Source organism: Ricinus communis, chromosome 5 (assembly GCF_019578655.1).
Source record: "Ricinus communis isolate WT05 ecotype wild-type chromosome 5, ASM1957865v1, whole genome shotgun sequence".
Lineage (NCBI taxonomy): Eukaryota > Viridiplantae > Streptophyta > Magnoliopsida > Malpighiales > Euphorbiaceae > Ricinus > Ricinus communis.
In genome coordinates, this window is record NC_063260.1 from 20,411,838 (window position 1) to 20,427,201 (window position 15,364).

The window sequence follows — 15,364 nt, forward strand, 5'->3', positions numbered from 1 at the left end:
ATATATAATGGTATTAAAATCCATCAATTTTTATTTTTAATAGATACTATTTCCGTTACTTAATTTTAACATATAACTCAATTAGACTAAAATTGTACTAAATTTATTAAATTATGACTGAATTGATATAGCCATGATAACAATTTTATAAAAGTTTAAATTGTTTAGACTATTAGATTTTTATAAAAATAATATTTAATTTGTAAAAATTCTCTAATTTTCTTTTTAGTATTTTGACGTCACCAAAGAAAAACAGAGACTCATAATTGAGATCTTGGTAATTTATAGGAGTGGTGTTGAGTGTTAATCCAACTAGAGAGTAGTTATAAATGTGTCTTAATCATAAGGACAAACCGTAAGTGCAAATATGAGAGTGACATTTTGAGAACGGTAAAAATGTCTCATATAGTCCAATGTGAGAATTAATAACTTTTTTGAGAACGGTAAAAATCTCTTTATATAATTTTCAACGGTTCTCAAGGCAGCTTCATTTCACGCAACAATTGGATAAAATGAATCCACTTCTAAAATTTAAATCTCTATTTGCAGGCTACAGCAGGGATACTGAATATGAAAATTTCCACGGCCTTCATTTTTGTTATTAGAAGTTTGAACGTTGACTGTATTAATTAATGTAATGGAATATACTTTTGATTTGGGTCCGTCGTGTGGAATAAATTAATTAAGAAACTACAAAGTGCACCTAATATTGTCGCCTAAGAATCTAACACAGTAACAATACCACGACATTGCACTAGCCTCTACTGAAATACAGTGTGCCCACTAGGTCCCGCCTTGGAGACGGCACGAGGAGTTTGGGACTCGGCCCATTCCCAGGTGGAGGAGTTTTTAAAATTTTCCCCTATTTGTTGGATCCCGCGCCCTGCATCCTTCCCGCTAACAACTTATACTGATGTTGCCAACCAATAACCGGAGGAAAAATATCGTGCAGAATTATGCTCCATGGTTCATAATTTTAGATGGCCATGAAACAGAAGTAAAGTCTTTCATGATTCTACCTCATTATTAATCTAAGACGTCATCAATTCTGATGCCCACATCCATTCCAAAATGGCCAGCGTCAATCAGATACAAAAACAAAGGAGAAAAGTTTTCATTGCTTAAGCAAGTTCTTGATTGCTATAAGTTACATTATAGTGCATGTAGGATACTTTTCACAACAATCCATATAAAATACTCCAACCTTAGGTAACATTTACTTCGAATAATCATTTTACTAGGGAGTTTTCCCCGGAAAGAACCCCCCAAGACAGCTCAAACCAATTAAGGACGCCACTTATTTACAATGGAACCACAGCACTGCCAGCAGCACCTGCAAGGGAAAAAAGAAAACAAACAAGAGAATAAATTTTACTCAAATGCTCATAGAAAGGAGGAGAAAACAGCTCGAGTAAAAAATGATTGTGAAACACACCAGATTGGCTTCTTAAAAATGATAGCTTTTCAAAAAGTTCAATTAAGCCATTTCTTTACCCAATGTCCAAAACCATTATTCCCAACTCACATATCCACTGTTGGATTAAGATAAGTCAAAGTAGGTTTTAGTAGCAATAATTTCCCAGAAATTTCCAACCACATTAGGTCTTGTTTATGACAAATAAAACATCCAAAAAGAAGCAAAAGAATGCACTGATTCACATCACACTGTGATCCAGAATTCCAGTATTTAGTCCCGTTACTGCCTTCACATAAACAGATAAGATAGAATCCCTACGTTAAAGTAGTGAGACTATGCACACGCAAAACTGAGAACATACTGACCCTTTCTCTCCACCTCTTCTTCTTTCTCCTCATCAACTGTTTTCCAGACAATGTCTTTTAAGCCAGCAGACAGGTTCTTGTAAAACTGTCAATGAAACCAAATTATTCAAAATTAGAGCTGATAATATTAAAAAGGAATGTTGTGTGCTTTGAAAATAAAACAAAGAAAATACTTTCATAACAAGATCAATTGAACAAGCTGGGAAATGAACAACCCACTCAGTGCATCCAGATTCCAGAAGCTTGATACACTAGTAAAGTTTAGCCAATAAATCATGTGAACATCATTTTGTTTTTACTTTTAACAGTACTGATAACAAAAACAATAATATAAACACAAATTAAAATTAATTGAAAGTTATATGGATCGTCATAGGAAAGCAGGAATCCTATAAGCCGCCTATATTTTCTACAAAAGAAATTCATCATGCCACAATCCTGTCACATGAAAAAACAGATGATACCAACTAGCTTAGCATGTGCTATTTATTAACAGCTTCATTCACCTAAGACTAACGAACCAGCAGTAACAGCTTCTTCATCCAAGTCTAACTAACTGCTGTAGACATGGATTGGTTATGCAGGCATGGCCGTAATTGATTTCAGAGGTGAGATCTATTCCTATTTGACATTTTTCTGTGTCTCTTTCAGTAAGATGACATAAAAAGAAAAAAAAAAACATTTAAATTTTCAATCCCATACCTTGTGAAATTCCAGGGTATCTCCACCCGATTTGCGAACCTCAACCATATAAAGAGAAGGGGCCACCTCAAGGATCTGAATAAAAAGCATATCTCAGTAACGAATAATCTTTACATGTAAAAATATTAATACCCATGATAGATAATCATCAGTTCATACTTCTGTTGCAACAGATAAATGACCCTTGCGTCCAGTCTTCTCCCCTTGAAGCCTCAGCTGAGATTAAAAGAGAAGTTCCATCAGAATTAATATGTACCAACAGTAAAACAACCGAGTTTGATTATATTTAGTTCTTAATTTGATCTCATTTACACCAATTAACAAGCATCATTTAGGAAATATTTTCAAGCACCTTGAAGTTATTTTTCTTTACTTGAAAACCCAAAGGCATTGCAGCCTCTTCAATCTTTGAGATTATCTCATTAGCAGAATGTTTGGATGTAAATCTCGTTTCTCGTTTCACAAGTCCCTGGTCAAAAAAGGAAATATAAACTGTATTAATTTAGTGTTCTCAAATATGAGCTCAAATCCAAGGTTATGGTCACTAAGCCAAGAAGCAATATTCCTAATTAAGAAACAACAGTTATTCTTGACCATTATATTTCAAAATTTAGATAGTGGTGGGGAAGGGGGGAAGCAGGGTTATGATGTACAACTAAATATTATAATAAACAAGGGACATGATATGAACATGCTTTAATAAGAAGAAGAAGAAGAAGAAGATCAGCAAAAATATACCATTTGTTTCTCAAAAAGACTACTGAGATTGAGACCCTGGGATGTAGATATAAGTTCAAAAGCATTCATAGTTATAGGTGCCACTGGCCCTATAGGAGCTTCTCGCCTCTCCACAACAAGGTCTTGACAATCCTGTTCCCCAAGAGGAAAATCATGAATGTTTAGGCAGGAAATAGCATGAAGCAAAAACCGAAAACACAAGAGCCTTACCCCTGATTCATTGAAGATAGAGTTTACATCATCAAGACTAACTTCTGCTTGTTCAAATGTAGGCGGCTTATATCCTTTCTTAAACCACTCATTTTCAATAACCTCAGCAATAGTAATACGCTGTTGCATAACATTAGCATATATGTTAAAGTCACAGGTGCCTGATGTGTGATGCATTCCTTCTATGTCTGGAAAGAATTATATAAGAATAGAGGGCAATAGAAGGAAGTGGAACATACTGTCAAAGGATTAGGATCCAAAATTCTCTTAATTAGTTTCTTTGCACTCGAGGAGAACCATGGAGGACATGTGAACTCCGCCTTAAATATCTGCAATCACATAGAAACCATATTCAACCTTTTCTAACATGAAAATACTCTGATAACCTCACTATTTACAACAGCACATAGGTCACCAAGTCTAAACAAGGACTATCCCATTTCACAAAACCAGAGGAATAGATATGAGCATGCCATGAACTTCTTTTACATCCTAGTTCTCACATAAAACTCATGGCTAGAAAGAATTATATAACAAATTACACTACAAAAGAGATCGACAGACCTAGCTTGCAATTGACTCATTTTGGAAGCCCTGTCAAATCATTTATATAATGCATGAATTAAGTGCTTATTTGCATTTAAGGCAATTTAACATATCACCATCTCCCAAATCATCATCTCAAGCAAAACATTCTGCACTTGGCACACAAAAAAAAAAAAAAAAAAAATAGTAACCTTCTTGTAGAGAGCCATGAGGTTGGATTCTTCGAAAGGTAAGTAACCAGCCATTAAGACAAAAAGAATCACACCACATGACCATAAGTCTGCCTTGGCTCCATCATAGCCTTTATTGTTGATGACCTAGAAAAGTGAAGTGCCAATATAAGAAAAAAGGAAGGTGACAGTGGAAGAAAGAATGCTTTGCAGAAGACAGTACCTCTGGAGCAACATAATTTGGCGTACCACATGTTGTGTGAAGCAACCCATCTTCCTAGATGTTGTATTAAATAAAAATCAGTTATGAAGGTGTGTCAAGAAAATTCAAAATTGCTATTAATGTTCGTGCAAGGCTATCTTGCCACTTTTATGTTACATATTGAATAAAATCAATTTCAAAGTACTCAAGCCATGAAGTCACTCACTCGAACTTGCTGAGGTAGAGCACTTAATCCAAAATCTGAAACTTTAAGAACTCCATTGGCATCCAGTAGCAAATTTTCAGGCTGTAAGTCAAAACCACATTAAGATCCTCTTCTTACATATCACATAACCTCTTAACTTATTGCAATACAAGACTTTCATAACCTATAAGACTCTATTAAGATCCTTCTGAGTATTAACTTAAAATGCATATAAAAAAAACAGAGTAACAGTAATAAACATCGAACCTTTAGATCTCTATGGTACACGCCTCTGCTATGACAGTAATCTACAGCATTAATAAGCTGCTGAAAATACTTTCGTGCTTCATCCTCTTTAAACCTCCCTCTACTTGCCTAACTCAAGGAAAAGATAGCACAGGAATCAATGAAATATATTGAGCGGTTAAAATTTCATGTAAAATGATTTGGAACTTATAAACTTGAAGCATATTCATCTTACAATTTTGTCAAAAAGTTCACCCCCAGTAACAAATTCCAAAACAATATATATTTTTGTCTTGCTTGCCATCACCTACAACAGTAATGCCACTAGAAGTCAGTAATGTAACCAACAAACAGAAGATGCTAACAACTGGATTGGAACATAGTAGTACAAAACTCCAAGTGAAAATGCATGTGGAAGACCAACTAAATACAAGCTAAGTTAAGACATCAAATTACTAGTACAAAAGAATAGGAAAAATGCAAATGGCCTTCAAACCTCATACATACGGATGACATTTGGGTGCCTGATTAGTTTCATAGTTGAAATTTCACGTTTAATCTGCAACATAGCAAACAAGAAAAAAGAAAAACAATATATCACTATTAAGCTAAATCAAAAACTAAATCAAAATCCAAAATGAATCATTAGAAAACAACATATTATCAGCCTAAACACTCTGCAGCACAACTAAGGTTTCATTTGGTTAACTTACTAAAGCTTTTCTTATCTTGTTTTATTTTTTTCGTTTTCTTTTTCTTTTTGCTATTGTACGGTACCAAGGAGGACAAACGAAAAGTGTTAATCAGAAAGTATCTAAATTGACGACAAATTACTAAAATAGCATGACAACAACGGATTCAAAAAAATCTCTCTTTTCCTCGAACAATCAAATTAACAAAATTTAAAGAAAATTCAAACTCCAAATCTTTATTCTTCCTACCACCGTTTGAAATTGAAAAATAATAACAGAAACAGAATAAAAATAAATAAATAATGAAACAGTAAGAAAGGAACAGTCTAACGAGAAACTGTTGTCAAGTTGACTTTTCAGATATCACCTTAAAACTAAAAAAAGTAAAAAGAAACTAAATAATTAAATTCATTTTCTTCGGAACCAAACAGTTAAAGCATTACGATGATCGTAAATAATCAAATAAGACGAAAGAAGCGAATACCTGACCGATCATTTTATGCTTAAGGACTTTCTCTTTATCAAGAATCTTAATAGCAACATTTTCACCAGTCTCAGTGTTCCTAGCAAACTTCACCTTCGCGAATGTTCCTTCTCCAAGCGTCCTTCCTAACTCATATCTCCCCACACGCATCCTACTCCCACTGCTAGTCCCTCCTCCTCCTCCTCCTCCTCCTCGCGACGCCATTTTTTCCCTCTAGATATTTTTCACTTTCTGTCTCTAGAATTTCAGCCTCGATACCCTCCAAACAAAAATTCCAATTCCTTTGTTCCCCTCTTTCTCTCTCTCTCTCTCCCTCTCTCGGTCAAGACCTCTTCTTCTTACACGGTTGCCAAACCTGAGACTTTGCCACACTCATCTTTTCTTTTCTTTTTTTGGGTCTGAATTTAGATACAAGCGAACAATAAAAGAAAGAATTAAACTAGATTTCTACCAGAAAAGATTCAATCAAATCCCCAAAATCAAGGAAAACACGACACAAGAGAAAGCAATTATTGACAGTTTGATCAGACAACAAGCCCATAAAATTGGATAAATAAACAGATTCTGATATATTGAAAACAACAAACAAAAATTTGATCGATTACTTTTTTCACGTTATGAAAATAGGAAAAAAAACAGATATTTGTTCATGCTAGTAAAAAAGTATATAATCTTGTTTTTATTAAGAGAGAAAAAAAAAAACAGAGTGCAGAGATCTCGGGGAAGATCGAAATGGAATCAAAGAAATGAATCTATGAGCGCTTGTGAAATCTAAGGGGCTGAAAGTGTAATGGTTTATTGTTGCCACAGTTGGCGAAGCCAGAAGAGGAGAAAAAAAAGAGGTTTTTGATTTGATGTTAGGCAAATGATTTTGTATTTGTAGCCATGTGAGGAAGGTTTTATTTGGAGTGATTTTGGTTTTGTTTATTATTATTTCTATTTTTTTTAATCAGGAAACCGGTGATTTCATTGGACTTGTCAAAGTGATCCAAATATAAATTATTAGCTGACATATGTAATTCAAATTATTGTACTTGTTGCCTCGCTGGACACTGCTATAAGCGATGAAAACTGAATACTAACAAAAATCAAGAATTATTATATACCTAAATTAAATAGTATCATGTTATTAAAAATTAATATTAAAATATTAATTAATTATACAATTAAGTAAATAATATATATTTTATATTTATTTTTCTATTGGGTACATAAATATGATAACTTTTAAGATTTTTTGATTAATTATTAATTTTAATAATGATCAATTCATTTACGAAAAGAATTATTTTTTATATGATTTAATAGTTTTTGTAGTCTAAACTCTTTAATTTTTATTTACTATATTTATAACATTTATAAAAAATATATAAAAATATCTCATAAATTAAATAAACTAAATATTTTAGTTATATAAATCAAATAAATAAAATTATTTTATTATAATTTTATTTAATATTTTAGTAGTTTATCTATTTTCAAATCTTTTTTTTATTTAATATTTTATATCTTTTAAATATTTAATATACTAAAATTATAAAAGATCTAACTTAAAGATTAATTTTTTATTAATTAAAATTTCTTTACTTAAAATTGAACCATATAAAATAACTTTAAAATATATATATATATATAGAAGGATGTAAATAAATATAATCAAAAATTATTATTAAAAATTATTTTTAACTAATAAAATAATTACTCCATTATAATATTAAAAAATTTAGAGAAAAAAAAGAACTATATAATATTTAGAATTTATAATTAAAAAGTGTTATATGTTGTAATTATAATATTGAAAAAAATATTTAAGTGAAAGTTGTAAAAGAAAAATTAAAAAAATATAAAAATATAAAATAATTATATCTCACAATTAAAGTATTAGAATTTATAACATAATATTTTTTAGATAATAAAACTATATTAAAATAAATTAATGTTTTAAAAATTAAAAGATTAATTTTGCGTAAAGTAAAAGATTGAGGGAAGTAGAGAAAAATCCCCTTATGAGGTATTCCGAAGGTGTAACTTAGGCTATATAACTTAGGCTATATATATATATCATATTCGAAAATTTTTTCTGCTGAATAATATTCTTGACATTTTTCTCAAGCTCTTCTCCTACTAATTTGTAAGGTGTGGCTTCTATTTCATTTTCTCCATAAATAATGGTTATTTTCCTAAGGAGAGCATGTTCAAATTGAATGGTTTGGTTTTCTCCGATCTTCCACTTTAGAGTATTGTTCCTTACAGTAACATGACTAATAAGTTTTTTTTTTGAAATGATAAAAAATATTATTTTCTTTGCAATAAATCTGAAACCAATAAAAGAATTTGATTTGGATCTTGTTTTGTATGCAAAATTGGTAGTATTTTTCTTGGATACTGTCATTTTTTTGTAAAAAATGTTTAAAAAACCAAAATTTTTTGGAGTGGTTTTTCTTTGAATAGAAATCTTCACGTAAAAGCTTTTTATTGATTTGAAAATCTTTTGAAATCATGTTAATTTCTGCTTATAGGTTTTGAGTTATTGCATATGGTGATGGTGAAGAGGGGGTAGAGACGATCTCTATATCATCATCTTTCTTAGTTCATTGTAAACGGGTCTAGGGATATTGCTTTGGTAATCAACATTTTGTAAAATGGTGTTTAAGCTTGGTATATCAGATGTTGAAAATCTTTGTTGTGTTTGTGATGCAGTTGGTTCTTTGTAAAGGGCATAAATAACAGAAGGTATTTTTGATATCCTTCCAATATCTGTAGTCGATGTTGAAGAGTCATCATCAGAAAATCTAGAAGAGGTTGATTTCCTGTTGAATATAAACTTTACTTTTCCATCTGGAAACTGGGTTATGTTTCTGAAATTTGTATTTAGCTCTGTTTGCTTTGGTGATTCAGGTTGGGTTGCACCTTCAAGGATCCATTCTTTTGGAATAGTTGCATTGGATTTGGAAAGATATGTTTGGAGGAATAAGGTTTATCCTTTTGGTAAGTGGAGCTTGTATTTCGAACCAAAAGCAGAAATCATGGTCTTGTAATGTATTTTAAAAATCAATGCTATCGGAATAGATCCTTCAAAAATTTTGTAATTATGTATCTTTATTTGTAGAACAATGCTCTTTAAAACATTTTTATTATTTAAAGAAATTGTAATGTTTGGTTATATATATATATATATATATAAAATGATTAATGAGTTAATAATGATTGATAAAATTTGATTCATAATTCAGAAGATTAACTTTATTTATTTCTTATGCCTATTTTTTTATCTTTTTCTTTATGATCTTTTATAAAGTTGTATTACTATAATTTATTTTATTATTTAAATACAACTATATAAAATTAGTAAATAAACTGAGCTTCTTAATAAGTTTCAATAAAAACTAGGGTTAATATATATTATTTTTATGCTTGCTGTTATTAATATATTTAAAAATTTAAAAATTTAAAAATCTCTAAGTATAAAAAGATTCTATATAAGTTATCTTTACATAAATGTCACTAAAAAAAGTCAAATAAAAGTTGTATTTTCTATTAAGTAAAATTATTTTACAACACGATTTGTTTATGGCCATCATTTATTAAACTTAAGTATTCGGCTTGTACTTTAATAAAAATTTAGTTTGATCAATAATTTATTCTTTTAAACTTATGTATGTAATTTATTTTAATACATTGACATACTATTTTATAAACATAATAAACTAATACTTTAGTGTTTAAGATTTTTTATATTCCAAATATAATAATTATAAAAATCTGACTGCATTTTATTTATATAAAAAATAAATTAGGTTTAAAATGACTTTATAATTTTCATTTTCAAATCACATACTGTTTAAGGAATAATTATGAAAAATATTATAATTGCAATATATTTAAACACTTGAATCTTGATATATAGTGATTCTAATACCTCAATTTTTAATTTAACATAATAAATATGTAAATCTACTTTGTAATTTTTTAAATATTTTTAATTTTCAATTTAATTTAATGGACACTTAAATCTTTTTTTTTAATTACATTTAAATACTAATGAACAGTATCTGTGAACGTATTAAATAAAATTATATATTAAAAAATTATTTAAATATCATAAGAAAATAAATTGAGATGTCTAATATATTATATCAAAAATTAAAATGTCCAAATACACAGTTAGCCATATTGTAATCTCATCTCATACTTTATGAATATGATTTTTTAAAATTAGAATTTACCATATAATTATTAATAAATACAAAAATACAATCAGATATTATAAATTCAATATACAATTAACTAAAAATTAATTAATTAATTATAATAAATGTAAAACTATATATTATTACTTTATATGTTAAAGTTATTGACATACCTTAAAAAAACTATTATATAAATACAAGTTAAAATAATTTATATATTTTTTAAATTTTAATATATATGGTGGGTAATTCTCCCACGTGATAAGCCAACACTAATTAAGAGAAATAGTATAATAGTAGAAGGTATGAATGGTTCACCTAACATTTTCACTTTTACATAATAAAATCGATTATTACACAAACAACAGTTTTCTTTTTGAATACGGATCCAGCAGTCGATTTTTCTAATGGATAAGCTAACTTGTAGTTCTCGTTGACGTTTTCATTAATATTTTCTTTTTGTTTTCTAATGCATAATTGAGCTTTTTAATGTAACGGACATTGACTTCCCAAAGTGTATTTCCATTTATGGCAATAAATGACACCACGCCATGTGCAATGATTTGTCCGTAATAGGAAATTAATTATTCTATATTTCACACTTTCTTGCTCGATAATTGTTATGGCAGTTCGCTACTCTGTCTTCCCTTTATTTAGAAAGACTAGCAATATGTTTATAAATTATAATTTAAAATATTTTTATTTTAATAAAAAATTTATTTTTTAAAATATTATAAATTATTATTAAATTATATAATTAATTTAATTTTAAATAATAATAGTTGTACAATATATTAATAAACGACTAATTAATTTATTTTTTATTTTAAATTTTTAAAGCTAATTTTTTGAAGTGATTTTTTTTTTGTAGGAGAAAAAATAATTGTTAACACAAATATAGCTGTAAATAAATAAAAAAAAAAAAAAAACAAATTTGGAACGTGAAGGTTGATTTATTCATACCGGACAAAAGAAAGGGAAGGGCAAAACTTAAGAAAATTGATTTGGGAGCCTGCATGGATGGACCCAATTTTCAGTTTGGATGCAAACACTAATCCAAATCTAAATAATGGTCTACTTTATACAACAACCGCTCCATGATTCTAAAAAAATGGATAAATATATTGCTGAGAAAAGAAAATAGCAGGAGAAAGTAAAATTGTTAACGGTACTATTTGGTCAAACGCGCCCCACTGGAGACGTCAGGCAATTGTTTGACAATCATTTCGTATTTTGGACAAATTCTTCCACATTCTAGAAATGAGATATGGTTTTCTGTTCTAAGATGCCAATTTTACTAAAACGTGATAAATTTACTTAAAGATGTGATTTGACGAAACAATATTATTTCTGGGAAGGTATAAATAGAAGTTAACCCACTCTAATTCATTGGTGGAGAAGAAAAAGAATAAAGAATAATAACATCGAAACTTTCACAATAATTTATTTACATAATAACCATACGCAGGTGCCACCTCTATTTATCTATTCATTTCATTTTGTTTTTATATTAATACACCAATCCATTCGTTTAAATACAAAGAATACCGCAATAAATAGTAAATCAATAAATGTAACATATACATGATGCATATATTCAAGCATTTTAGTGTACGTGCATGCACGTTTACTGTGCTTCAAGGTATATAACGTCCTGATTTTCCAGTAAAACATAAATTATAAAATTTTTATTTAGAGTTGAATATTATTTATTTTATAAATTTTGATTTAATATATGAATCAATTTTTATATTTTTATTATATTAAAATTCTTTTAGTTTTAATAAATCTAACTACTGCTCTCTTTCACGTTAATCGAAAAATTAAACTAATAATTTAAAATTATAACTTGATTTTTAAAATTTATTATCAAATATTAAATTTATTTCAAATTATTTTTTTATTAAATTATAGTAAAATTTTATTTTTAACACGAATTAATTTTGATATCTAATTAAAATATTGAATTTAACATTCCTTTTTACTCTAATTTTCTTATTTATAATACAATTCAACTCAAATAGATTTAAATATTTTAAAAATATTTAATTTATAATAATATTATTAAATTATTATATCATTATTTCAAGTTAAAATATATCATTTTATTATATATCATAATTAAACTATATAAAAATTAATTAAAAATTATATTTTAATATAGTAAAATAATTTAAACATCAAGTTGTCAAATCCGCTATTAATGAAGAAGATGATAATAATTTTGTATATTGAAAATTAAATATTTTATCAATCATTAAGATAAGATTAATACAAGTGAAATATTTATTTTTAGTATATAATATTAATATTAATAGTATTAATAGTATTATTTAATTATTCAAAAAGTTTAATAATATCAGTATTACATTAAAATGGTTAAGTAATGTTATTTTGGTGAATGTCAAAATGTTAAAATCTTTTTATTATTACATAATCCTTTATGTACCTGATTTTTTAATATTTAATTTGAATTTTAATATTTATTTGTAAAACTATCTCACTTTTACTATTAAACTTCCTGAAAAAAAAAATTACTGTTAAATTAAAGCACCGATTATTACTCATACTTTTTTTTTTTTTTTTTATGTCTTTGAAATCTTAAATGGTTTAATTTCAACTTTATATTATATATGAATAATTTTTTACTTTGAACTGTTCTAGAAATGTTGAAAAATAGAAGTACCATGTATGAATGTAAAAAAATCCTCTACCAATAAAAAAATTAAAATTAATATCATTAAGAAAAAGAAAACACATTACACAAATACAAGTCAAACCTCCATCTTCAATTGCTCTGTGGGAGTAATCTCATCTTTACTTTTGGATCCTCGAAACTTAAAAAAAAAAAAAAACAAAACAAAACAAACAAACAAACAATTTGAATTCGGTTTTGATCTTTGAGTTTTTTCTGTAGCTGCGAATTTTCAAAAGTTAGTTTTCAAAATTTATTTTGATGTTATTTCTGTTTGGGTGCTAAGAAAAGGAAAGAACCCACCTGGAAAATGAGTTCTTAAAGTGTTTCTTTTTTCAAATAGAAGATGACAGAAAAAGTTTAACGTGGTAGTTAGATTATTATAATTTGTGTGTTTCTGAGATAGAGTTAGTAAAATTTTGAAAAGAAAATGTTGCGTATGCTGCAACTTTGTTTAGGGGAAAGCAGGAAAGTTTAACAACTAAAGAAAAATTAAAAGAAAAAAACTATTTTTAAAATTTTTTTTTAAGAAATTTACATAATAAAATAATATTTTTTTTATTAATTTTAAGATATTTCTAAAAATTTCATAGTTTTTAGTTCATTTGGTTAAGCTAATCAACTTAGAATATCTTTAATTTGGTTTTGTTACTTTAAATATTCTATTCCGTATTTGATTAGTAACAATAAAAGAAAATTATTAGTAAACTAATTCTACATAGTTTAAATTCAATTTATTTGTGAATGATTGATATGAATAATAAAATAAAACTTTAAACGGATTGTAACGAATAAAATATAAATAAAGGAATTTAAATTTGGGTACCTATTACTAAAACTTTATACACTTCACAAATTATATTGTTGTACATATAGGACTGACAAGGACATGGTGCTAGATAAATAAATATTGTTTTGAAAATTATATAATGTCATTGCACATGTGTCATTAACTCGTTCTATATGCTCTGATAATTACATGCATAATCATGTTTTGATTAATTAATTTAATTTAGTCAAGCCTTATCTTTTAGCATTTTAAAATGGATTTCTTCTCATATTCTATGCAATCATCTAATCTAATAGGGCACGCTCATTTATTAATCGAAATGATTCCTTAAACTAGACACCTGGCAATTCTTCGTGTTAATTATTCAATATAAACACTTTTGATTTTGTTAGTAATGGTACTAGATTACGTTAACATATTTTTAGTCTTATAATTAATTATAAATTAGTTATAACAAATAAGTTCAATTTGAAATTTTTGCACGGAGTGACCAGAAAACATAAAGAATGCTTGATGTATTTATTTAGGTGATGATTGGATGTTGTTTAGCTGCAAAAAGCCAACACTTAAATCTTAATTTCTTTTTTCTCGATGGGAGTACCGTTAAATATTTAACATTATTAGGAAATAAAAAACTGAAATAAAAGTTTAAACTAAGTGACTAGTTTAATTATTTTAATATTAGTTGAACTCAAATTTAAATCTATTAATTAAATTCTAATATTTTAATTTGATTTCCTAATTGCTCGACTTTTATCTAGATATCTAATCCTAGCAGCCCGATTTGACGTTGTCATTGCTTTTCAATTCAATCTTAACTTTTAAAAGAAAAATTTTAATTTTAAGAAGTGATAATTTAATATTAAAGTTAAATTTTAATTGTATACGAGGGAAAGTGTTAGAGATCCTGTGTCACTAAGGAAACAATTTATAAGAGTGAAAGTCTAACCAATCAAGTAGCTAATTCTAGTTATATTGATTGAATTTAAACCAAAATCTATTAATTCGACTCTAATACCTTTATTCACTTAATTCCTATTTAATTAAATCAATTTAATTTCATAATAAATATAATTTTTAATAACATAATTTAATTATAAGAGCACCTCCAGATTTAATGCGATGGTAGGTATAATTATAGTTTCAATAAAATTTTAAATCTTAAATTTTTTGAGTTAATTTCATATTTTTAACAAATAATTTTTAAATCTCTAAATTTATTGATAATGAGATTGAATGGACAACTCAGATTAAGCTCATAATATAATTAATTATATAAAAATAAATAAGTTATTTTAATATTTTGGAGAAACAGACATAGTTCAAGACAAATATTGAGAATGAAATTTTATTTACTGGGCCTGGATTAAGCTGGGGCTCATTGAAATCACAGCCTTACTTGTGTCTTTCGGGGCTTAAGGTGTCGGGTACCACGTTGTATTGCAGTCCGGTCTGGGCACAATACGTGCATCAAATTTTTAATGTCTGCGTCAGAGTTTCAACTTTGATTTTTTAATAATTTATGTTTATTAAATTTATTAATTTATAACCTTTTAATTTTAATTTTCCCTTTCTCACTCTGACCTCTTCTAAATTATTATTATTATTATTTTCATAAATAATAAAAAGAAAGAGAAATAAAGTTGATTTTTTATTTATATTTTTTTATCATTACTAGAAAAAGGGTCTCAAACCTAACCTCAATTGTTTTT

The 15,364-nt window shown here is 27.5% G+C and overlaps 1 protein-coding gene across 1 annotated transcript; it reads right to left on the reverse strand.

Moving 5' to 3' along the window:
• Positions 1–1,090: 1,090 nt before the first annotated feature.
• LOC8276590 (CBL-interacting serine/threonine-protein kinase 23) lies at positions 1,091–6,856 on the reverse strand. The gene is made up of 15 exons (XM_015727708.3): positions 5,978–6,856; positions 5,298–5,360; positions 5,037–5,108; positions 4,823–4,930; positions 4,577–4,657; positions 4,372–4,425; positions 4,170–4,295; positions 3,672–3,761; positions 3,433–3,552; positions 3,223–3,354; positions 2,837–2,953; positions 2,644–2,700; positions 2,485–2,559; positions 1,783–1,867; positions 1,091–1,333 (listed from the first exon to the last, which is right to left on the reverse strand). The coding sequence occupies exons 1-15, from the start codon at positions 6,179–6,181 to the stop codon at positions 1,302–1,304; spliced, it is 1,416 nt and encodes a 471-aa protein (XP_015583194.1). The 5' UTR covers positions 6,182–6,856; the 3' UTR covers positions 1,091–1,301.
• Between the last annotated feature and the right edge of the window lie 8,508 nt (positions 6,857–15,364).

Bases quoted from the DNA above. Each gene is read 5' to 3' on its own strand.
- LOC8276590 (XM_015727708.3), bottom strand. From the start codon at position 6,181: ATGGCGTCGCGAGGAGGAGGAGGAGGAGGAGGAGGGACTAGCAGTGGG. The intron at 5,361-5,977 runs GTATTCGCTTCT...GCTATGTTGCAG, and splicing joins AGCATAAAATGATCGGTCAG to ATTAAACGTGAAATTTCAAC. The intron at 2,701-2,836 runs GTGCTTGAAAAT...TTTTAATCTCAG, and splicing joins TAAAGAAAAATAACTTCAAG to CTGAGGCTTCAAGGGGAGAA.